At 39.8% G+C, this 24,916-nt stretch overlaps 3 protein-coding genes and 2 long non-coding RNA genes across 8 annotated transcripts; 2 read left to right on the top strand and 3 right to left on the bottom strand.

The window, feature by feature from the left end:
- Positions 1-4,733: 4,733 nt before the first annotated feature.
- LOC124325675 lies at positions 4,734-5,160 on the top strand. The gene is made up of 2 exons (XR_006915433.1): positions 4,734-4,971; positions 5,045-5,160. It is a non-coding gene; the product is annotated as an uncharacterized LOC124325675 (long non-coding RNA).
- Positions 5,161-10,471: 5,311 nt separating this feature from the next.
- On the bottom strand, positions 10,472-13,207 carry LOC124320930 (F-box and WD repeat domain-containing 11-A-like). The gene is made up of 10 exons (XM_046783841.1): positions 12,915-13,207; positions 12,674-12,811; positions 12,503-12,613; positions 12,254-12,421; positions 12,012-12,179; positions 11,762-11,884; positions 11,337-11,686; positions 11,176-11,253; positions 10,970-11,099; positions 10,472-10,873 (listed from the first exon to the last, which is right to left on the bottom strand). The coding sequence occupies exons 1-10, from the start codon at positions 12,966-12,968 to the stop codon at positions 10,763-10,765; spliced, it is 1,431 nt and encodes a 476-aa protein (XP_046639797.1). The 5' UTR covers positions 12,969-13,207; the 3' UTR covers positions 10,472-10,762.
- A 129-nt stretch (positions 13,208-13,336) lies between these two features.
- On the top strand, positions 13,337-15,793 carry LOC124320935. Of its 4 annotated transcripts, none has more exons than XR_006914079.1 (6): positions 13,337-13,437; positions 13,499-13,601; positions 13,666-13,846; positions 13,918-14,074; positions 14,145-14,281; positions 15,655-15,793. It is a non-coding gene; the product is annotated as an uncharacterized LOC124320935 (long non-coding RNA). The 4 variants fall into 4 exon arrangements; XR_006914080.1 differs by lacking the exon at positions 15,655-15,793 and adding an exon at positions 15,590-15,604; XR_006914078.1 differs by lacking the exon at positions 15,655-15,793 and adding an exon at positions 14,359-15,583.
- Positions 15,794-18,856: 3,063 nt separating this feature from the next.
- LOC124320931 (F-box and WD repeat domain-containing 11-A-like) lies at positions 18,857-21,632 on the bottom strand. The gene is made up of 10 exons (XM_046783842.1): positions 21,266-21,632; positions 21,003-21,142; positions 20,835-20,942; positions 20,582-20,752; positions 20,319-20,474; positions 20,093-20,227; positions 19,661-19,992; positions 19,499-19,582; positions 19,255-19,396; positions 18,857-19,176 (listed from the first exon to the last, which is right to left on the bottom strand). Exons 1-10 carry the CDS (start codon positions 21,294-21,296, stop codon positions 19,069-19,071), a joined length of 1,407 nt encoding a protein of 468 aa, XP_046639798.1. The 5' UTR covers positions 21,297-21,632; the 3' UTR covers positions 18,857-19,068.
- Positions 21,633-22,014: 382 nt separating this feature from the next.
- Positions 22,015-24,838, bottom strand: LOC124320932 (F-box and WD repeat domain-containing 11-A-like). Its single transcript, XM_046783843.1, has 11 exons — positions 24,693-24,838; positions 24,567-24,629; positions 24,301-24,440; positions 24,131-24,238; positions 23,889-24,053; positions 23,648-23,794; positions 23,423-23,555; positions 23,018-23,333; positions 22,840-22,926; positions 22,590-22,731; positions 22,015-22,506 (listed from the first exon to the last, which is right to left on the bottom strand). The coding sequence occupies exons 2-11, from the start codon at positions 24,595-24,597 to the stop codon at positions 22,402-22,404; spliced, it is 1,374 nt and encodes a 457-aa protein (XP_046639799.1). The 5' UTR covers positions 24,598-24,629; positions 24,693-24,838; the 3' UTR covers positions 22,015-22,401.
- Positions 24,839-24,916: the final 78 nt, after the last annotated feature.

Raw genomic sequence — 24,916 nt, 5'->3', positions numbered from 1 at the left:
GCGTTTCTCCCTCTCATGTGGGCGCAAGAAGCTAGCGAACGTTTATTGTATGTAGGAATCATGATTAATTCCGCTAATGAACTGCTTTGTTGAATATAAATTTTACGATATATTTACGTTCACGCCAGGCAATTTTTTATTTTTAAGTGAATATGATAAACATGGTGCTAAATACGAAATACATCATCGTGTTTATTAGACATTTGTCGCCGTTTGCGCTGGCGTTCATGAAAGAGTGAGAGATTTTATACCATAGCCGACGTGATCAATTTGGTTTCTGCGATATGTCATGACCATTTAGGGTATGCTTTGCAACCCATCTCTAGCATTCTGATTGGAAAAATTTACAGTTTTGCGAAATACATATACAACCATGCCTGCAAGTTTCTTTAGTTGACGGAGTTGACGTTGTTAAGTTGACGGAAGGTATAGCTTAGGAAGCTTACTGTACCTCTCATTTTCGTTCATTCTGGTGGGAAGTTGAAAGACCGAAAGGAAGAGAAGAAGGGAATGGAAAAGCGCAAAATAAATCCAAAGAGGAGGAAAGGTGTACTTTTCGCATACCTTCCGTCAACTTAAAATAAAACCATATAGAGCAGTTTGCCTGCTAAATAAACTTGCAGGCATATAGTCGAGAGTGACAGTGATGATGTCGATGAAAATTATGTCAGGGATTGATAAATGATAATACATGTTTTTCACTCCTTTATCGGGTGAGTAGGGTTGAGACCGAAGCGGCTGTTGCGCTTTGGTACAACACCGCTAGGGTTTAAACCCTGATGCACGGCAATGACCTTGACGCGTCGTATGCCCGATCCAAAAGTCGTATCTTCCATTGAATTGGTGACAAACCCACCCACCCAGTCCTCGTCAACCAACACCCACTCACCCAACTTCAAAGTTGAGTGGGTGGGTGGTGGATGACGAGATAAGAAAGAGAGAGAGATATAACATTTGGACTTGGCATACGGCGCGTTAAGGACGTTACCTTGCATCTTGGGACCCTTTAATAAACATCCGCCGTTCTTGGGGATAGCCAAGAGTTTACCTTTCCTATATTATATCGCGATGAAACGATCGGGCCACGAGTCAGTCGAGCCCACCCCCCCCCCCCCCCCCAAAAAAAATGACACAGCCACCAAACACAGATAAGTTTACATGCATGCAGTGATAATTTAGTCCTCTACTGACCAGTTGACGCGTTCCAAGGAGCGTCGAATCAAAGGTCTTATTCTTGTCCATGGCTGCGCCGAGATCGCGGAATTTCTTAACTCGTTTCTTGTCGATATTGAAGTTAGCGACTAGATAATTGGTGGTGAAAATTGATAATAATTCGCATAAAACAACAACAGTAAGCAAAAATTCTAAAAGGCCCCGTTTGTTTTTGGTTGATCTCACCCGATTAGATTAAAATCGCTACATTTTGGCAAAGGTTCTCGTATTTCCCACAGGCAAAAACTCGTTTCGACGTCCCATAACCTACAATGGAAAAAATTCTAACCAGTTTCAATCAGCTACAAATAGGGAGTACTTGAAGGGCAGAAACCTGATCTGGCAGGAATGTCAAAGGCTCAAAGCCCTTGACCAGGCCGGAACCCGACACAATCAATCCATTCTTAATTGTACTGAGAAGAAGCCTAAAAAATTATAACGCAATTGCTGTGCGTTTTTTACTTTTGCTTACTTTCGGATTAATTATTTTTCGATAATAGTTATTACGATGTTTTTCCCATTTTGGTTTTTGCCATTCAAAAAAAATTCAAGATTCCCTTCAAAATAATAAGCCCTTAATTTTTTAATATTGCTATCGCAAATAAACCGTGTTGGCAAGAAAAAAACAATTTTTTAATAGTGGTAGAATTCGTTTCCTCTTCATTAATGCTTTTCAGGCCCAAGTTTTTTTGTTTTTAACATAGAAAACATTTACTTTCCCTGCCCAGTTGACATTGATTGTCAATTCATTGCTGTTAAGAACATTTGTAATTATGTGGCGGAATGAACCTTGTTCTGCTGCCTTCAATTTTTTTCGAACTTTGGGAAGTGGAACTTGTAGCTAGATTTTCCGATTTTTCATTTCCAGTTGTAAAAAATTGAAATTTAGTACAACACAATTCAATTTACCAATTAGTTGCGCTTTTTCATTAATCGCTCCAAGTAGTGTTTTGAAGTCGGGAACAGTCTCGGTTAACAGTTTTGTCTTTTCCATGACATGTATCGTAGTAACTGCATCCTTAACTTTGTTATACTGTTGATTTAAAAAAACATGTAAATCTAGTTTAATTTTTAATACTCGATTCCAAAAATAATTAGAATTAAAAGAAAAAGTTTTACCTTTTCCCACCATGTTGTTGAAATTTCATCTAAAATTTCGTCCGAAACAGTTATTGGTTCATCTAGTGGGTGAGCATCATTGAATTGTTTGACTGCTTCTTCAGCAAGGACTGAGCATAGTGATCAAATGGAAATGAAACGAGAAAATGAAATTATATATCAATATAATATAATAAACCAATTAACAAAAGTTTATTATAGTTTAATTGGTAGCAGCGTTCACTTTCGCATTGCACTTGATAAACATGAGGTTAGAAAACAGATCTGGTTTTGTTCTGTTTCGTTGGCACATAGTGTATCTGTGCCAGTGCTATACGAACGCTCGATCGACCCTGAAGATGCAGGAACAGCAAGTGAATCCCTCGCAACAATTGAGGGAAATGGAAAGCGGTGACTGTTTGCTTCCCAGAATTGTGAGGGTTTGATTTCTCCATTTTGCTTTCAGGATCTAGAGGTTTCGTGGGTTGCTCCAATGGAACGTTGGGTTCATTTATATATGTTTCAAACTCATCAAGGATTTTTTCAAGGCCAACGGACTGGGAACGTGGCTCTTCCAGGACAGAGGAGTAAAGCAGGGACTCACTGTTTTTTTCTTTTTCGTGAGCCTTGAGCACGTCTTGGATCATCAGATTCAGTTTCTGGCGCTCCGGTAATTTCTTCGTCGGCAGAATTTTGGTCGGTAATTAGGTGACTACATTCACCTATAAGACAAGGGAAAAGTTTTGTAACCGAGTGAGAACTTGGGGAATATTCGTAACAACTTACGATAGTTACGATAGCGCTGCGATATTTGCTGTTTCACTGCTGCAATAATGTCTATCTCTGTGTACCCTGAACGTTTCATCCATCCCTTTTTGAATCTCGGGTCGAGAACTGCTCCTGATTTCATAACCCACAAATTATGTTAGATTGAACATTTAACTTTAAAATCAAACATCAATTATTACCTAAAACGTAGTTAGAATCATACAATACGTATGAAAATCGGGACACCAATGATTTTTAAAGCGCAGCGGCGATATTCTTCAAATGTCTTATGGTTTTTGATAAGTTGCTAGCTGGATTAGGACTATCAACACCATACCTGTCTTTGACGGTAAGTTGTAGGGCTGTTTTTAATCCAAGAAATACTGGAATGACATTCCCGATGGATTCAAAATCGGCCTGGAAGTCGTCTGTAGCCTGTTTGAAAGGCTTGAGTAGTGCAATTAGTTCCTTTAAAACCGAAAGCTCGTAAGCCCACAGCTTTCCGAAATTTTTGGTGGCATTCAATGTGTCTTGCAGAGAAGGAGCTTTTTCAAAGGCTTCTACCAATTTTTTAATCATTAAGTATTGACTATTCCACCTAGTAGAGTTTTTGTTCGGCAAGTGTAAACAAACGGTTTTAGCAACTGTTTTGGTGTCTAGCACGCTTTTCTGATATATGACACTATCTTCCCTGCTTTCTTTACGGCAGAAGCTGCATCAGTCTAAAATGATTACAATTAAAAATAAGAATTAAAAACCTGACACGAAATTGTCCGCTGATTTGTAAAATGATAATACCTTTAAAGCAGAAAATCCATCCTTAATTACGAGTTGCAATAAATGCACCACACACGAAGAACGTAATTTCATATTTCAAAGAGTAGCCTTTTCCTGTTGCTGGGCGTGTTGCATTATTTGAGGATGGCATATGCAAGTTTCCGTGTATCTCTCTACATCTTCGAACTCCTCTCTATCATCATCCTCGCCATTTGAGAAGTCAAAAACCTCAATCCCCAATCCTGTTAGGAGGGTCCAGAAAGCATCTTCTTCTTCGTCAGACGATATGTTGATCAACCATTTGTTATTCTTCTTCTGCAGCACTTTCAGCTGCTGAGGCTGACGGAAATTTGTCTTCTTGAAAGCAGACAGCGTTTTTGTAAACCATTTTTTCAACTGCACTGTCGACGTATTTCTTGAGCTTATTGACTTTTACAGTTGCTGAAATCTTTAGTGACGTCACCTTTGCCCCGTGTTTTTCCACTTCCTTTATTAAAAGTAAAAATGGAATAAATTCAAAATTTTTATCATAATAACTTTTTGCTGTGTGGGGGCAATACAAAATAACTTTAAAAAACAAATGTAGATAGGAAGAGTTGTACTAAGTGATGGGAACTTTGACTTAGAGAAGTCATAGCTCGTTGTCCACATCACTAGTTATTAGAAATTGACAGACCAATACTTTTTTCAATATTTTTTACTCATTAAATAATATTGAAATAAAAATAAATCAAGTAATGTTAATTTACGGAATTAAATTATTAAATTAAATTAACTGAGCTCAAAATTATAATAAAAATTATTGTTGAAAAATTAAATCTAATTTATTCAAAATATTTATGTTGTTCTTATTGTATTTCATTTGTATTTGTTAGAATTCAAACACCAAAACCATACCTACGCATCCCGATCGTCTTTTGTTTTCCCATCTCTCCTTGACGACACAAACGTCATCTGTTCGTCTCTAGCGTCGTCATCGACCCTGCATCCTTTCTGTGTGTCTCACATCAAGAAACGTTTCTTATATTTCTCTCTCTCTCTCCCCGTCTCATGTTGGAAGACATTCGTCTCGTTTTACTCTCCCTCATACTTTCTCATCTTGGTATATTCCAAACCGTGAGTTCAATTCTTTATCTGTGTATGCTAATGTTCTCAAGTAGTGTTTTGACATTACTATTATTGTAATCAGGTCACACTGTATTCGAGCCATAAGAGCATCTTGCCCTCGCTGTATCGAGACGGCACAAAGAGACCCTCTGAACAACAAGAGACGGTATATTCAATACAATCATTATATTGCCCTAATTGAAGGCTAATCCCTTGTACGTGTCAATTATATTCAACAGTATTGTTATGATATTAATGCATTTTCTGCTGAAGATGAAGACCCTTATCAGCATCAATCCAACGTCTGATGATACGAGTGAAGAAGAGGTAGAAGCGAACACATCAATGCAAATTGGTTAGACTTTGTTTAATTCTTGTCGTTACATGTTCTGTATTGATTCAATTTTCCATTACTAATCTAAATTTTTTATCAAAGGAGGCTTCTTACTTGAACTAAAAAAATTGCTGGTAAGAAAACTTAATATACATGCTTGGGCAACTTATTTTACTATTTAAATTTTAGAAGATGTCCCTGAAGGCGTTGATAGACGCCCTAAAATAGCTCAGATTGTGAAGGATCATCGGTCACTAGCGCGCACTAGCGCTGAACGAAGCACTAAAACAACTTATTCTTTTATTAGCCGCTCTGAAGCCGCTCCTATGCAACCTTCCTTAGTGGTAGGGCTAGTCGACGCAGTTTATCAGGGGCTCTTGTACTAATTTCCCTTGGTAATAGTGCTATAGTAGACGTACTATACCGTTGGCATCTGGAAGCCCAAACACAGCAGCTACTTATTAATGGGATATACCAGATCACAAAATTTACATCCCATTGATATACCATGGACGTCCATTTCTTAGTGGGAAGAGGCAGCTTCTTGTTAAAAGCACCAATACTAAGCAAATACGTTTATATATCCCCAGCCGTCAACATCAACCGGAGAAGGACCAAGAAAAAAGAGAAATCTTAAACAATTGCAAAAAAAACAGCTAAAAAAGGGGTGCTAGGAAGCGTTTTGCTAAAAAGGTTGAAGAGATACGAAAATCTATTAAAAAACGATACGTTTTCGGATCTTTTTTAGGATTGTTTCGAACTTGTATTCCAATAATTATCCTACGGTAAAGGGAAGCATAGATTTGTTAGAAACTTTCGTTGTATGCCTAAAATTCAAACGACACTTTCTTGATGGAAAAAATTGGTCTGTGGGACGTGACATTGAGAATTTTTAGCAGGACGAAAAAGTTACTGTAAAAGGGAAAATTGAAAGGTATGAAATACATTGTCATAATCAACTCGAAATTTTTCATTTTTTTTGTTTATCCAGCTTCTTTTCCAAAATCATTGGTGGATTTAAAATGTTAAAAGTATCCAAACAAAAATGGAAAGTTGTTTCACCTCATAGGAGATGTCTCAATCGTTGATGGAATGAGTAGAAATCTATTTCCGCCAAAAACATTCATATATTTGTTTCCGTTGCAAAGGGACAGAGAAATCAATGAAGACTGCACTTATGCACTTAAGCACCCACCTCTCCTCGCCCAAAATTCATTCCCACTCCCACCACCCACCATCAACACAACCACCCACCAGTTAGTTGTTAGGCAATAGGGTTGGTGCATGAATAAGGGATTCGTTTGAAAAAAATATCATTTGAAGAAGGAAACCTGATTCAGGCGATGTCTGCCTTGAGACCTGTGTGAACTGTGAGGAAGTCATGCCGATGCATGTTGAAAAACACACACGGAAGTGTTGCGGAAACAAAGCCGATGGGATCGGTTTAATATGTGCCTAACAAACACATTTGAGGCAGAAACTGATTACTTTGTTGAACAAGTCGTTGTCCTAGATCATTGCGGACTGGAAAAAATAATCAACGCCGTGAAAAATTGATGACTTTAACAGATAAAGAAGCTTATGAATCGGAAGACCTCCCTTGGAACTACGTTGAAGTTGGCAGGTCTGGCTACGTTGAGGACGCAATTAGAATATCTTATTGTTCTTTATCGAAAAACCTTAGAAAGGAAGTAAATTTTTTCTTGTAACAGGAATTGCCATCATTAAGAGGGGATTTGCCTCAAATACATATGTTGAAAGCTTTCAATGATTGTAGTACTTGGACCTTTTGGATATATATTTTTTGTTTTTGTTTAATACAATATCTCCTTATGTGCAAATTTCTCATGACTAGGAAGGAATCAACTTCGCTCAATCTCAACCTAAACCCAGTATCTTGCTATTTTCCAGCACGATTTCTTTACGCTATCCAAAAAAGTAAGCTTACATCCAGAGGAGGGAGCACTTAGCGACGCCATAGAGAACGGTGTTTCTCCCTCTCAAGTGGGTGCAAAACTCTACCGCCCGTTTATTGTAACTTGTAAGTGGGAATCACGATTAATTCCGCTAACGCACAGTGGCGGTTTGCTACTGAAAAAAGGGTACTGGCTTGTGCAAATCTACTAAAAGAGCTATTTGGGTACTTAAGTCGTTGTATCGGGAAAAAAAGGGCGCGAGTACCGAATAGTCACCCTAACTCTAACTCTTCCTTGTTACCTCATCACCCACCTCTCCTCGCCCAAAATTCATTCCCACTCCCACCACCCACCATCACCACAACCACCCACCAGTTAGTTGTTAGGCAATAGGGTTGGTGCATGAATAAGGGATTCGTTTGAAAAAAATATCATTAGAATCCGTTTTTCACGCTGATTCTCATGGTATTTGTTTTATATTTTTAAAATAATAATTTCCCCCCGTAATCTCACTTCAAAATTGAAATTAGCTCCCCCCCATTTTAAAACGGACCCCACGCCATTTTTGGTGGGCGGTCCTTCGAAAAGGGTATAATCGCAAACATCCCTTGCTAACGCAGGTGAGCTGACAATTCTAGTTAGCATTCATTTGGATTCAAAAAGGCTACCAGAAGCCATCACCAGATGGGGGTTTTAGCACTGACAGGACAAAAGCCCTCTATGGCTATTGCCCTGTCGGACCGGCATGGAAATAGATTTCACCGGTAAAAATCATTCAAATCCTTCGTCATCAAATCGGTTTCTTTTTGCAACCATTAAGTAAAGGTCGCTGCTCGCTGGCTATCATGGACAGATTAATTAAGTATTCGATTAACATAAGACAGTTTAATCGAGTTATGAAAGGAAAGGTGAAATGAATGAATTTACCTTTGAGAGAACACAAAATGTCCCTTTCCAGGTCTGATTCTGTTTCCTGTCGTTTCTGTACTGATTTCAAACGCAACTCCAACGATCCAACAACCAGACGTCACCAAAACTCGTTCGGGGAACAAAAACTCGGGGATTAAGCTCGGGGGTCGCCATTTTTCCCCGAACGTTTGTGTAGTCAAATGGGGGTCGGGGTAAACAAAATTGACTAAAACTCTGAGTAACTAGACTCGGGGGTCGTCATTAAAATTTTTCTCAAGGGCACTGTGTCCAGTTATTTGATGTTGTGCGTTTCTTCGAAGTCTGTCGGCTACTCAGCAGCGTTTGTTATTGTTTACTAGCAGACGAACATAGGTAAAAGGTTGCCAGTGGTGAAAATCAAAATTCAAAATCCCTAGAAAAAAAATCCTTGAAATGGAACTTTAATTTTAAAATCAAAGCTGAAGAAACGATTGTTAACTTTTCAGGATAAATTTCATTTGCTAGAAACGTTATAAACCATTATATGTTGTATTTTGTATCATTTGCGACATTTAAGATACACATTTAGAATGAATTCACGGAAAGTTATTTTACACAAAAAATGGTAAAGCAATACGATCATGATACTATTATGAAAGTAAAACTCTTTTCCATATGAAGTTAAATTTCGCTTGCCATCACGTCACAGGTGTTGCTTTTAATGCGTCGCATTCCGTAATATTTTCACCATTTGAAGTGAACTTGATCGCCATTTGATTGACAGGTGAGATCACATCCGCTGGATTATTAGCTAATAAAGTAATAATAGCCATTTTTAGACCGATTTAGACTAACCCGTTAAAGTGGGTTGGTAAATTTATCGAAAACCTGTATTTTCTGCTGTGCAATAGAAATATTATTTCACTTCACTTTATTTAGAGTTATAGAGGTTTTTAAGATTCCTCGGTGTAAGCAGAGCGAAAAGTCGTGCGGCTAGTCGACTAGTGCGCACCATGGCGGGGGATAGCCGTAACTAGCTGCAGACTTGGCTTGATTCTTCGAATCACCTTGTTGTTCGGCGGATAGGGAGGAAAGGAAAGTCTGGTCCCTCTTTTTTTCATTCTTTCCTTTCCTCCCTATTCTTCCCTCGGGCACGATTTACCCGTCAAGTCTATCCGGGAACAACAAGGTGATTCGAAGAATCAAGCCAAGTCTGCAGCTAGTTACGGCTATCCCCCGCCATGGTGCGCACTAGTCGACTAGCCGCACGACTTTTCGCTCTCCTTACACCGAGGAATCTTAAAAACCTCTATACACAAAATTATGTCGTCTTTAGCTTTTAGCGTTGGCTTGTGTTCGCCTTTTTCACATAGCCCAGTATCTCGACCAATTCTTATTTCGCTTTGTCTGTGCGATTGAGCTGTCTTCTCTTTCACCAGGTCTTATGAGGTTTCACCACCATCTTTGAAAAGAATTTCACTAACTTAATAACTACGTATACGTAGTAATACGCTTCCGTCTTATGCGGGCTCTTAAAATGACGTCATCGAATAACAGCATGTAATGGTGATGAGTCCATTTAGTATTTACCTGGATGTGATGCAATCTGTCGTATATTTCTAGGGCATTTCTTTAAGTCGTTAAATTATTTCAAGGAAATGAGACGAGAACCAACTATTTTAAAATTTAATCACATCTGAATTATTGGGGACGTTCGGTTTGGTATATAATTAGACAATCGATGAACGTTATTCCACTTGCAACCTATTGAATAGATCACTCAATGAATGCACACTTTTACCCAGCTGTGTTTCAGAGTATCGAATAGCAAGAAATGGACCACACAATATCTAAAAAATGAAAATGGTTGAACGGAAAATTTTTTATTTTAGCTGGGTTTAGTGGACTTACAAGGTTGGGTGATGTGTAATAGCTGGCTGAAGGGATGAATAATGGCAGTAAGAACTGCTAAGAACTTGCAATAAAATTGAAATTATCTCTACAAATTTCCACTTCTCCAGTTTTTTCTTGGGGGGGGGGGGGGGGGGTAAATAATTTCACCAGCGCATCGATCCGCAATACAACAGGATAATAGGGAGGATCTTGTCGACTTCTAAAATCATATATCATAAGAGCTCTGTTTTGATCTATAGAGTGATGATGAATAATGAGCGTAATGATGATGATGTGCAATCTTTTTTTTAAAATCTTTAAAATTATTTTGGGGGGAAGTGAGATGAGAACCGATTCTAGCTTAAAGTCAAAGCGCATCTAAATTCTTTGGGTAATTCGCTGGGGCACATAATGAGACGATCGATACGCTATTACATCTGCATTTCTGCAACTTATCCAATAAATGGCTCAATTAATGCACACTTTACCCCGCTGTGTTTCAGTGTTCCAAATAGCCAGAAATATACACCATGCAATATCTTAAGTAGCTACTGTGTCTTTCGAATATTTCAAATGTTATTCACTTAAACTGCAAAAATGCTGAGCGTGGGTGAAACTGTGACTCATAAATTTTTAATCAAGGCTCAACAACATCAAAAAAGAAAAAAACAAACAAAAACAGATCATATTGAGGACCGCCCACAGATATGCACTATGGCTCTGTAACATTTGATGAGGTCTTTTAGGTACGCTCTACACCATTCGCTCACTAAACTTCTGGAGCAAAACTGTAGACAACGAATTGTTTCTGTTGAAAGTTAACGAGCTGGAAATCGTCAACTATGAAACGATCGAGCCATGAGTCAGGGTCAGCTATCAACTTCCCCCCCCCCCCAAAAAAAAATGACACAGCCACCAAACACAGATAATAAGTTGAATTGCATGCAGTAATTAAGTTATTTAGTCCTCTACTTACCACTTCACGCGTTGCAAGAAATGTCAAATCGGACGTCTGACTATTATCCATGGCAGAGATGAGATCGCGGATTTTCATTTCCCTGTTGTCTGGATGACCCGGGACAGTGACTAGATAATTGGCAGTTAATCTGGATTATCATGGGCATAAAAAAAACGCAGTCAGCGGAAATTCTATAAGGACGCGGTTCTTTTGGTTGATCTCACCCGACTAGTTTAATATCGCTACATATCCAAGGTTCTCGTATTTCCCGCAGGCACGAACCCGTTTCGACGTCCCACAACCTGCAATAGAAAATTTAAAACCATCAATTTCAATCAACTCGTAAAAGCAAGTAGGCTACGTGAAGAAGAATATGGGAAAAAACCTGATCATGGCAGAGGTGCCGGTGCTTCCCGACACAATAAATCCGTCCTTGAACTTAGCACTGGGACAGTAATCGAAAGCGTCGATGGTCCTGGTGAGGTTCAGAGAAGATGTCGATACGACTTCAAAACGAGGAGGGTTGTTGTAGTGAACGACGATATAAGTTTTGTCATGGCCAATGAAAATTGGATGAGTAGAACTTTGTTGGGAAGTGGAAACGAGAACGTTAGGAAAGGGCACAGCGCCATCAGCAGGTTCAACCGGTTTAACTGCAATATAGAGGTTCTTTGTTCTTTCTTCTCTGGTTTTTGTCACTTGCCATACATCCAGACGGGATTTTACCACATAATCCTAAATATTGGTTAAAATGAGAAACAATTAAAATACGAAGGCGAGCTTTGAAAGCGGAGGATATTTGAATCGCACAGATGAAGGTGGAGATTGAAGTTGATGATGATGGCTGATGAGCAATCCATGGCCAACGCGGACCTTAAATGCAGTTTCATACTGACCGAAATAACGCGACGGACCGACCACAATATTTGTTATCTGTAAGAATATTTAAGTCATAATAAGATATTTAAAAAAAGTTTCAGACGGAGATATTTGAAAGTCAATCAGGGACTCATTATTTATTATTATACATTTATACCCCATTTATTATAGATAGGCCTACCTCTTTTCCAGTTTTTATTTCACGAACAATGATGTTATAATTTACGAAAGAATTTGCGTTTGGATCAATGAAACCATCACCAACGCCCTTGATCGACGCTGTGACGAGGATATAATTGTCGCAATCCATGCTGACCGATTGCCATTGGCCTTCGTTTTGGAATGTCTGCTTAAAGTGTTTGAAAAAAAGTAGGAGTAAAATGGACTCAAATACCAAAGTATGCCATTTCAATTCATTTTCACCTCTTCGCAATATAGAAGATTTCTGTTCCAGGTTTTGATAAGAAATTTGTTTTCAACATATTCAGCAGTGAATATTTTGGTGGCGTTCATGGAGAAACAAATCACTTCATTAATAATCCTAACTGTCTTCGCTCCGCAAGAGCCAGTTCGCCAGTTGGCTTCTAATTTCTTTCAGATTCAATTGACATGCAAAACAGAGGTTCTTATTTTACTATGGGTAAGTCACACTTGATTTTTATGAAAATAAACCTGATAGAAACGGAAGATTCGCAACCATTCTGATTTACAGTAATGTTCGCCAGACTCCTCACCGCTTTTAGGTTTAGCCCAATAACTGATAATATTTGGAATGCTAGTGACCTAACGATAAAAGTTTCCAAAAATCAATTGAGCATTAATCAAATTAAAACTTGTTTTTACTTCTTTTGACAGCAGAAACTTTTTCCAACACCTTTCATCAGCAATGAAGGATCTCCACTGTGTGCACACAAGCTCAGCATTAGCCAAACTGCGAGCATCCAGTAGATTCAGAATTTTCTCTGTCAAGTGAGGAGTGCCCTTGACTTGATCAATTTATTCAGACAAAAAATACAAATTTGATTCTGAATTACTGTTTGAGACACTAAATTGAGTTATAATAGAAAGCTGAAATGATGAATTTACCTTCTGTGAGCAAAAACAAAATGTCCCTTCCCATGTCTACTTCTGTTTCCATCACCGATTTCAAACACGACTCCAACGCTCCAAAAACCGGGCGTCACTAAAACTCATTCGGGAAAGTAAAACTCGGGGAATAGCATGAACTAATTAGGCAAGAGGACGGGACACTAGTCTTATCCGAAGTGTCTATGATATCCGATGAATCCTATGATCCAATCATGTGTGTGATCTTATGACGTGATCCGTTTTTCCTCACTAGAGGATCGGTTTTTTCCGACAGCGAGATTTTTTTTTTTTTTTTTTTTTTTTATGTTTGATGGGGCTCCGAGGAGGACATCTGGTGGCCAGATTTGTCTTCGGATGCTGGGCACAGGGTAGCCCTTTAGCCCCCACCTTCTTCTCGGTTCTTTTTTCTTTGTCTTGTGGTTTTTTGGCGAGTTGTCAGGAGGAGACGCCATTAGTTCGCTTGCTTTGCTGGATTTTCCTAATTTTTGTGTGCTTTCTGCGTTGGCGGGTGCCTTCAGGTATGTTTTGAAATTATAATTGTTGTGTACTTGTTTGTTTATGATGATTTGCCTTCTTTAGATTCGGTTTATGAGTCTTGAGTTTTTGATGTATCTGACCAAGTGATGCAGGAACTCGAATTGGGTGCGGTGATCTAGTTCGATGTTGAGGCCCAGCACGTTTGGTAAGTTTAGATTGAGGTTCTTTTCTCTGAAGTATTGTGTTAATTCTAATCTCTCCATTTCCAGGGCGGTGCAGTGTAAGAGGGCATGTTCAGTTGTTTCTGGCTCTTCGCACTCAAGGCAGTTTGGGTTTTCTTGTGGCATCAGTCTGGCCATCTGTGCCTTTAGTCTGTTGTGTCCGGTTCTCAGCCTGAAGAGTATTTGTGTTATCTTCCTAGACTTGTGCTGGTGCCATTTGAGGGATCCGGTTTGTGTTCTTCTGTGGATATTTTCTTTCTCGTGGCCCGTTTTTAATTCTTCCATGTTTGTTCTTTTCAGGTAGTGCTTGTAGATGGCTGTTTGCTCGGAGATTGATAATGGGTTATTTGATCTGTTTGAGGATTCGTTGGATGAGCTTTCTTGTGAAGCTATGGTGTCTGCTCTCTCATTCCCCGGGATGCCAACATGGCTTGGGATCCAACAGATCCTGGTTTTGGTGCCTGAACTTTTGAGATTAAGTGCCGTTTGGATTATGTCGTGAATGACGTGGTGTTTTTCATTTTCAGGTGATGCTAGTGCTTTTACTACTGACTTGGAGTCAGTATAGACGATTAGTTCCTGGATGTCTTGAGGGAGATTGTACACTATTTCCATTGCCCTGTGGATTCCGTAGGCTTCTGCCGTAAAGATGGATGAACCCTCAGTGAGTGTACCAGCTTCTTCGATGTTTAACGTTGGGAGTACTACTGCATAGGTCGTATTTTTTGTTTCTTTATTCAGTGATCCATCCGTGTACGCTTCTGTTCCGTTTTCTGTCTGGGCCTTATATTCTTGAAAGAGCGCCCTGGCTTTCGTCTGGTTAGCGAGAGCTTCTTTCTTTCCAATTTGCAGGTAGTCGAGGGTGATCGGCATTTCGGTCCATGGTGGGGGTTGGTTGCGCCGGGATTCGTGAGCCCTCGCTTCTTCATACAGGTTTAGGTCGGCCAAGATAGTGTGTGCTGTTGCTAGCTTTAGGGCGGGTGTGTTGTGCTCCTTCCAATTTACTGGCTTTCTTCTGAGGTTGTAGCATGGTTGGTGCATCGGGTGGTTGGGTTGCTTGTCGACTCTAATGAGGTATCGTCCGGATAACCAGCTTTTCCTCGTGGTTATTGGTTGGAGGTCTAGTTCTAGAAGCATTTCTTTAATGGGCGTTGATTGGGGTGCCCCTAAGATGATTCTCATTGTGCCATTTTGAATGGCTTCGATCTTCTTTTGTCTGTTTTGGCTTGATGTTCCTGCAACCATGATTCCGTAGTCTATTCTGCTCCGTACGAGTGCTTTGTACATAATTACTAGTGAGTCAATGCTCGGCCCGTGTTTTGTGTTAGTTAGTATCTTGAAGAGGTTTTTGAGTTTCGATGTTTTTTGGATCACGGCTTCCGTTTGCCGTGTCCAGCGTAGTCCATGGTCGAAGTACACTCCCAGGTGCTTTATTTCCTTCACTTCCGGGATTTTTGAACCGGTTATGAATAGGAGGGGGTTTATTTGCTTCTTTTTTTGTCTTGTGAAGTTTATGAGACTGGATTTGGGGGCGGAGAACTTGAATCGCCATTTTTTGGCCCATGCCGTGACTTCATCCAGGTATGGGGTTAGTTTAACTTCCGCGTCTCGTCCATTTTCAGCGAGTATATGGCATTCTATGTCGTCGGCGAATAGCAGGGTTTCTCCTGGTTCCTTGATAATGGGCAGGTCATCTAGCATGACTGAGAAGAGTAGCGGGCTAAGGGGGGATCCTTGTGGGACACCGATTTTGAGCTCTCGGTCCTCTGAGACGTTCTGTCCTATCTGGACATTGAATGTTCTGTTTGTCAGGAAGTTTTTTAACCATGCTAGTGTTTTTCCAGTTATTCCTTTTGCGCTTAGTTTGTACAGTAGGCCTTGTATCCAGGTAGTGTCAAAAGCCTTTGAGATGTCTAGGAATACTGCGTAGGTGTTCATAGGGTTTATTTTGTTGAATCCTTTTCTGATATAGTGCTCTAGCCCGATGATGTTGTCCATGGTACTTCTTCCTTTCCTAAATCCTGACTGTGTTTTTAGCCTTAGGCCTTTGCTTTCCAGTAGCCACACCATTCTTCTATTGATGATTCTCTCCATTACTTTGCCTAGACAGGAGGTTAGTGATATTGGACGATAAGATTCGGGTTCTTCTGCTGGTTTTTCGGGTTTTCTAATCGGGATTATTGTTGCTTTCTTCCAGTCCTCTGGGACATCGATTGTTTGCAGGTCTGGCAGCTGAAGTTGTTTGAACTGGAGGGATTTGTGAATTAATATTGCCACGCCTCCTCCTACCTGGCCTACGCGATTTTTATTTACTGCATAGTATTGTTTGAATTTTACGCTGAATGAATCTCTCCAGAACGTTTCGCATAGTGTGACTATGTGGGGTTTGTGAAGGTGCAAATGTGCTTTGAATTCTATTAAATTAGACTTTGTGAGACTTCTTGCGTTGTATTGAATTAGTTTAAGGTTCATCATTTTTTGGTTGTTTGTAGGGTGCTTGTGCCGCTTCTAAGTTTTTTGGTTGCTGGATCAGGTGCAGGTTCACTTCTTGCGCTCTTGGTGACGGCCGGTCTTGTGCCAGTGGCTACTGGTCTTGTCTCTTCTGGTTGGCTTGTGTCCATGTCCTCGGTGTCTGTATTCGGAAGGAGCTTGGCCAGTAGCGAGACAAGCCTGTCTAGTTTGGAGTTCGATGTTTGTTGGCCTTTTTTGAGCGTGGCAAGTGAGTCCCGTACATGGTTTACCGTAGTGTCCAGTTTTCCTACTTTAGCTTCCAGAGTTTTCACCTTAGCAAGTTCGGCTTTAATTCCGGCGAGGTCTGTTTGTAAGGCCTCAACTTTCCCTTTCAGGATTTCTGTTTCGTGATTGATGGGAGGCAAAGGCTCACCCAGTGCCTGGCTATAGCTAAGCTGTTTATTGGGGTGGGCAAGGGGTGATCTGCCTTGTGCAGTCGTTGTTGGTCTGGTTGCCTGCTTCATCCTTAGGAATTTTGGGCATGACGGCGAGCTGGCTGGGTGTTTGCCCTCACAGTTGATGTGGCTTGTGTGGCCCAGTCTTTGACACTTTTTTGAGCACCTTGGTGGGCCAGGGATGTATGGCCTTGTCTTGAACATCATTCCGTTTAGGATTATTTCACTTGGTGCATTTTCTTCGAATTCGAGGGCCACTGTTGGAGTAGGTGCTTTACCTAAGCCTATCTGGGATTTGAATCGATACACTGACACTATTTTGTAGCCTCTTTCTTGGAGCGCGTGGTAAATTTCTTCATCGGTATCGCCTAGTGGGACCTGGTGGATGGTTACCCTGGATCCGCTTGCTGCGTTTGGAAGTTTGCAGGTGACCATAATCTTTCCTTTGTGCACGTAGTTTATCTTTAGGAGTTTTAATTGCTGATCTTTAGTGGCTGGTCTGATGAATAGGTCACCCCCTGTGGCGATTGAGACTCCTCCTTTTTCGAAGAGTCCTAGTTCTTCTTCCAATTCATTCACTATTTCCGCGATTTCTTTCGATTTCATTTGCCTAAATGATTTTCCGTCTTCTCTCTTGATGAATATTGGTACGATTGTTGATTCGGTGCTGGTCGACGCCATTTTGGACTTGGGGGGCGTCACCTGGGGGGACGGGAATTTAAGTTCTGGATGGGGTATGTATTCGCGGCTTTCTTTATGATTTGCACCAGCCCAACTGGTCGAGACCTAGGACTAGGTGCTTCGGGGTGTGAATTTAGCAACAGCCCAACCGGCCGAAGCCTAGGACTAGTTGCCAACTGACGGGTATCAACAGCCCAACCAGCCGAAGCCTAGGACTAATTGATATTACCGTATTCTTCGGATGGTTCGATCGCAAGCTGCAGGATGAATTCTTCTTGCTCTTCAATTTGATTTTCCGCCCTGTGTAGTTGTTGTTGGCTAGCCGATTTTTTCAATTCTTGGTAGATTCGCTGCGCCTCACGCGTTCGTTCTTCAATCAGTCGCCTTCTTTCCTCTTCTCTTCTTTCTTCAATCAACAGCGCCCTTATTGCCTGCCGTTCACGCTCCCGTTGTTCACCTGCTGACTCTCGGCGTTGATTGTGACCGGCAGCTTGACGGGCCCTGCTGGGTTTACTGTTGCTACGGCGCGGCAGCTTGGTGGTTTGGAGTCAGATGGCCACGTTACTCAGATGAAAAAGAGGGTGGTATGGGGGGAATTTCCCACTTGTTTGACACTTTGATGCCGAAGATAGGGTCGGATACGGCACACACCACTTTCTTAAGCGCAGTTACTTGAGAGGAGGGGTTCAATTTCTAGCTTTAATTAAGTTTTCGATTTTTTTTTTTTTTTTTTTTTTACAGGAGGTTGGGCGGGATTCTAGGTTCGCGCCGGCTGGGTGAAAGCACTATTGTATCTGGAGCGAGAGAAAGTACGTCTTGACGGTGCCGTGGCTTGGGCCGAACTCCCGACAGCGAGATCAGTCCGTTCTCACTTGACTTGATGTTTGTTATTGTTTACTAGCAGACGAACATAGGCAAAAGGTTGCCATGGTGAAAATCAAAATTCAAAATCTCTAGAAAAATCCTTGAAATAAAACTTTGCTGAAGAAATCAAGAAATGATTCACGATTGTTAACTTTTCCGGAGAAATTTCATTTGCAAACATTATATTGTTTTTTGTATCTTTTGGGACATTTTAATTTTCAACATGTGACATTTATAGAGAATTCGCGGTCTTTTTCATATGAAAGTATAAAGGTCGCTTGCCATCTCGTCACAGGCCTTGATTTCGATGTGTCTTCTACTCCGATCGCCATTTGATTGGTCCCTCCATCGATCCATCGAAATTCGAAAACCTGCAATATGCTGTGCAGCGTGCAAGTAACAAGTATTTGTGCTATACTTCAACCCATTTAGTTTGACCATTTACAGCTTGAAATACCATATTGGCTTGTATTCGTCTTTATTACATATATATCCCAATCATTTCTCGTTTCTCTTTGTCTGAGCGTGAGCAGTCTATCTTCAGCTATTTCACCACTTTGTCGGTTTGTCCAAAAAGAAAAAATTTCCCTTATTTATCTGCGTTGCGCAGTAGGGTTTCGTCTTATGCTGGAAAATATCTTTTCAAAATGACGTCCTCGAATAATGAGCCTAAATGGTGATGAGCCTAAGTATTGATAACTGGATTTGATGCAATTTGTTGTATATTTCTGGGGCATTTCTTTCAATCGTCAATAATAGCCAGAAATACACCAACACCACACAAAATCTATAGTACTTTAGTTCGTATATTTCGAAAATGTTATTCACTTAATCAAACTGCAATATGCTGTGCACGGGAGAAACTGTGAAAAGCTGTGACTCTAAAATTTCTAATCCGGTTTCAACGACACCAAAAGTAAAAACAAAACAAAATAGCTCATGTTATGGGACGCTAACAGTAACATTTGAAGGGTATTTTAGGAACGCTGCAATCCACTCGTTAAACTTGTGGAGCAAAACTGTGCACGACAAGTTTATAATTCGGATTTTTATAAATGAGCTGGAAATCGTCAACTATAAAAGGATCCCACGCCGCGAGATTCCAATCCTTGAAAAATATAAACGACGAAAATCAATCACCCATAAGTAGACTGCATGCATTAGTATTACTTAATCCTCTACTAACCCGTTCAAGAGTTGCAAGGACAGTCAATGTGTTCGTCTGATTGCTGTGCAAATCCATTGCAACGCTGAGATCGCGGATATGATAAACTCGTTTCTTGTTTAATGTCACATTTGGTACAGTGATTAGATAATTGGTGGTGAATCTGAATTAAGGGCATCAAAAACAGTTAAATAGGAGACCGATTGACGACACTCAAGAAACAAATAAGAATTATTAAAGGAGCGATTGCGTTGCTCATTCTCACCCAAATTGATGATCCCGACTGTACTGTTGTAATATAGGATCTTGAATTTCTCGCAAGCACAAACCCGTTTCCACGTCCCATAACCTTCAATTATAAAATTCGGAAATTTTTTATATGAACCATTAATAGCATAAAATATTTTTCTATTTAATGAACCAAAACCTGATCATGCCAAAGGTGGTGCCTGGGATCATCTGGGAGGGAAACCGGGTGGAAACCGACACAATCAATCCGTCCTTGAACTTAGCACCGGGACAGTAATCGAAAGCGTCGATGGTCCTGGTGAGGTTCAGAGAAGATGTCGATACGACTTCAAAACGAGGAGGGTTGCTGCGGTGAACGACGAGGTAATTTTCGTCATGGCCAATGAGAACTGGATCTGGATGGCCAAAACTACTTTTGGAAATGGGACCAAGACACACAGTGCCTTTGGCTCCAATTTCCTTTGCATTTGTCATTCGCCATACATCTAGACGAGATTTGAGAACATCATCCTAAATTTAAATTAAATATTTAACAATAAAACACAATAATTTTATTTAATTGACGAGCTTTGATAGGAAAGGAACAAAGGATAAATATTTCACGACGTACCTGGGGGATCAAATTGGCGTTTTGCTGTTGACTGACAATTCGAATGCTGATGAGCCATCCATGGCCACAGCAGACCTTGAAATTAAAATGGCTGTATAGGTCAAAATACCCAAAATTGGCCATAATCCTATGGAGCTGTAAAGACATTTAGGTTGCAAAGAAGGAGAAAATTAAAAGCTCTTTCTGCTCTTTCCAATGCAAATCTAAGAACCACTTTGAAATTTACCACTTTTCCAGATTGTAGTTCACGAACAAAGATAGTAGATACTTTAGGTGTTCCTACTGCTACGGAAGAACGAGGCGAATTGATTGACATTGTGACAAGGAAATCATCGTCGCAATCCATGCTGGTTACGCGAAGTTTGTTTTCCTCCGTGAAAATCTGCGTAAAAATTTACATTTGTACGATCAAGTATAAAGTTAGATCCCAAAGCAGAGTACAGATCCCAAAGCAGAGTACATAAAATGTTATTGAAATTCATTTTTCACCCTTTCACAATTAAGAGATTTTCTATTCCAGGTCTTTATGAGAGATTCATCTTCGATTTGGTCGTATTCGGCGGTGAATATTTTCGAGGCGTTCACAGATAAACAAAAAACTTTAGAAATCACTATTTCCTGCTGTCTGCATGAGGCTGATTGCCAGTTATCTTCTAATTTCTGATCATATTTAATTAGTAGGTTCAACAGAGGTTCCTATTTATTTTGGTATGTGAAATTTGATTTTTTAAGAAAAAAAAACCTGATAAAAATTGTGGATTTTCATCCAGTCTTGTTTAGTGTGATGCCTATCAGACTCGACATCTCTAGAACATTCAGCCCAACTGAAAATATTTGGAATGCTAGTGACCTGACAAATAAGAGTTAAAAGGATCAATTGAGATTTAATAGAATAAACTTTTGGCTTCACTTTTTTGGACTGCAAATATTTTTTCCAACACCTTCCGTCAGCAATGTAGGATCTCCACTGTCTGCACACAAGCTCAGCGTTAGCCAAACTGCGAGCATCCAGCAGATTCAAAATTTTGTCAGTCAAGTGGGGATAGCCGCCTGCAATAAATCAATTCACTTGACATGATTAAATTACTCAGATGAAAAATCTAAATTTCATACTGTATTACTGCTTGATTAATTGAGTTCTGAAAGGAAAGGTGGAATGAATGAATTATTTACCTTTGAGAAAACACAAAATGTCCCTTTCCATGTCTGATTCTGTTTCCTGTCGTTTCTGTACTGATTTCAAACGCAACTCCAACGATCCAACAACTGGGCGTCACCAAAACTCGTTTGGGGAACTAAAACTCGGGGATTGGTCTCGGGGGTCACCATTTTTCCCCGAATGTTTGTGTTGTCAAATGGGGGTCGGGGTAAACAAAAAAACATGACTAAAAAACTCTGGGAAAATGGACTCGGGGGTCGTCATTAAAATGTTTCTCAAGGACGCTGTGTCCATCTCAGAGTTATGTTATGTTTGCTCGTTTCTTCGGGGTCTGTCGCGGCTACTTGATTGACTTGGTGGTTTGTTTTTGTTTACTAGCAGACGAACATAGACAAAAGGTTGCCATGGTGAAAATCAAAATTCAAAATATCTAGAAAAATCCTTGAAATGGAACTTTACTTTGATCAAAGCTGTCATTTTCACTAGAGGTTTTACTCGTTCGTTTTACTCGTTCGTGAGGTTTTACCACCGTCTCCAAAATGAAAAAAAAATGCACTAACTTAACTACGTATAGTAGGCTACGCTGCTACTACGCTTCCGTCTTATGCGCGGGATGATTGCTTTTAAAATGACGTCCTCAAATAGCAAGCATGTAATGGTGATGAGTCCATATAGTATTTACCTGGATGCGATTCAATCTGTCGTATATTTCTAGGGCATTTCTTTAAGTCGTTAAATTATTTTAAGGAAATGAGACGAGAACTAACTGTTTTAAAGTTTAATCGCATCTGAATTATTGGGGACATTCACTTTGATACATAATTAGACAATCGATGAACGTTATTCCACTTGCAACCTATTGAATAGATCACTCAATAAATGTACACTATTACCCAGTTGTGTTTCAAAGTCTCTGAATAGCAAGAAATGGACCACACAATATCTAAATTAGCCTAACTGTCTTTCGAATATTACAAATGTTATTCACTTATTCAAACCGAAATACGAGGAAATACGAGGGCGAAACTATAGCCCAGAGATTTCTAATCCGGATTCAGCAATACGAAAAATTAAAAAAAAAAAGCTTAAGTCAAAGACCGCCAAATAAGTAACATTTGAAGGGTATTTTAGGAACGCTGCAATCCACTCGTTAAACCTCTGGAGCAAAACTGTGCACGACAAGTTCTTGATCATGAAAATAAACGAGCTGGAAATCGTCAACTATGAAACGATCGAACCACGAGTTACTCCAATCCTTAGAAAAATAAAAACGACGACAATCAATCACAGGTAATAAGTTGAACCTGCATGTAATAGAATAGTTAGTCCTCTACTAACCAGTTCAAGAGTTGCAACGACAGTCGATGCGGAAGTCTGATTGCTGTGCAAGTCTATGGCAACGCTGAGATCTTGGATTTTGATCACTCCTTTCAACATTGACAGGTCGGCCGGTACAGTGATTAGATAATTGGTGGTGAATCTGGATTATGCGCATATACAAAAAACACTGAAGTAAGAAACCGATCGACGACACTCAACAAAACAAAAATAAATAGAAAAAGGACGAAGTTGCTTTGCTGATTCTCACCCAACTAGATGATTCAAATTTGAATATCGTTCGGGCTCAGGTTCTTGAATTTCCCGCAAGCACAAACCCGTTTCCGCGTCCCATATCCTGAAATTATAAAATTCAAACACATTTTTAACGAACCATAAATGGCATTAAATGTTTTTTTTTTTTTTTTTTTTTCATTTGATGGGGAAACCTGATGATGCAGCAGGTGCGTGTGTGAGTGTCCATGTGGTCGGAACTCGACACAATTAATCCGTCCTTATAATGAACACTGGGACAGTAATCGAAAGCGTCGATGGTCCTGGTGAGGTTCAGAGAAGACGTCGATATGATTTCAAAACGAGGCGGATCGCTGCGGTGAACGACGATGTAATTTTCGTCATGGCCAATGCGAACTGGATAGAGCACATTCAATTTGGAAATGGGAACAAGACACACAGTGCTTTTAGCTTCAATTTCCCGTACATTCGCCATTCGCCATAAATCCAGACGAGATTTAAGAACATCCTAAATACAATGAAAAATTAAACAATGAAAGACAAGCTTTTTCATTGGCGAGCTTTAATAGAATATTAGAAAAGGACAATCCAACGCCGCACCTGGAGTATCAGACGACCGTTTGGCTGTTCACCGACAACCTGATGACTGATGAGCAATCCATGGCCAACGCAGATCTTGAAAGACGTTTCATATCCACATGAACGCGAATAATTGCCCATAATCCTTTTTATCTATAAAGAAAGTTAGGTTACACAGAGAAAATGAAAAGCTTCAGACAAAGAGATTCCCAAGGCAAATCTGGGAATCACTAAGATATACATACCACTTCTCCAGATTGTAATTCACGAACTAAGATGGTAGATACGCAAGGTATACCGGGGCGATTAAACCAAGCGATTGACATTGTGACAAGGAAATCATCGTCACAATCCATGCTGACTATTTTAAGTTTGTCTCCGTCTGTGAAATTCTGCGTACAGAATTTAAAAAAAATACATTTGTACGTTAGAGTAAAGTTAGATACCAAAGTAGAGTACAGTATGTTATTTAAATTCATTTTTTACCCTTTCGCAATGAAGAGATTTTCTGTTCCAGGTTTGTAGAACACAATGACTCCCCATGTAATTGGCAGTGAATATTTTCTTGGTGTTCATGGAAAAGTACTTGACTTGATGATCCACTATTTTCTGCTGTCTGCAAGAAGCTGATCGCCAGTTATCTTCTAATTTCTTTCAGATTCAATTGGCATGTAAAACACAGTCTTATTTTACTTTAGATATATGACAATTAATTTTAGAAAATAAACCTGATAAAAATTGTGGATTTTCATCCAGTCTTGTTTATTGTGATGCCTTTCAGACTCACTATCTCCAGAATATTCAGCCCAACTGAAAATATTTGGAATGCTAGTGACCTGAAGATGACAGTAAAGACAAATAAATTGAGCATATTAAAGAAATCAAATCTTGGTTTTACTTTTTTGGACAGAAGATATTTTTTCCAACACCTTCCATCAGCAATGAAGGATCTCCACTGTCTACACACAAGCTCAGCATTTGCCAAACTGCGAGCATCCAGCAGATTAAGAATTTTCTCGGTCAAGTGAGGATAACCGCCTATAATAGATTCATTTGGCATGATTAATAATTCATTCAGCTGTGTAATAAAAAATTTGACACTGTATTACTGTTCAAGACAGTATTTTTTTAGCTACAAAAGAAAAGCTAAGATGAAAGCATTACCTTTCAGTGAACTCAAAATGTCACTTTCCATTTTCAGGGTTTGGTGTCCAAACACCAAAACAGCTGGTTTAACAATAAATTTATTAAGATAGAAATATAAGCTATATTGTACTGAAAAATGATTACTTTTGTTTCTGGGATTCGATTGATGGGAAATCAAGTTCGTCACCGGTTGCTCTTTTAGAAAAAAAGTAGATGCTTTCTGAAGACGCACACCTGTTGCGCCGCCTTGTTGGTTTATTATTGTTTACCAGCAGACGAAAATACGAAAATGGTTGCCATGGTGAAAATCGAATCCTTCATAATTCAAAGCGGTTTCTTTAGCCCAATTTGGCAACCTTTTTTATTAA

The sequence above is a fragment of the Daphnia pulicaria genome, chromosome 1 (genome assembly GCF_021234035.1).
Source record: "Daphnia pulicaria isolate SC F1-1A chromosome 1, SC_F0-13Bv2, whole genome shotgun sequence".
Lineage (NCBI taxonomy): Eukaryota > Metazoa > Arthropoda > Branchiopoda > Diplostraca > Daphniidae > Daphnia > Daphnia pulicaria.
Note: the sequence above shows the minus strand (reverse complement) of the source record. Positions and strands in the feature narration are given on the sequence as shown.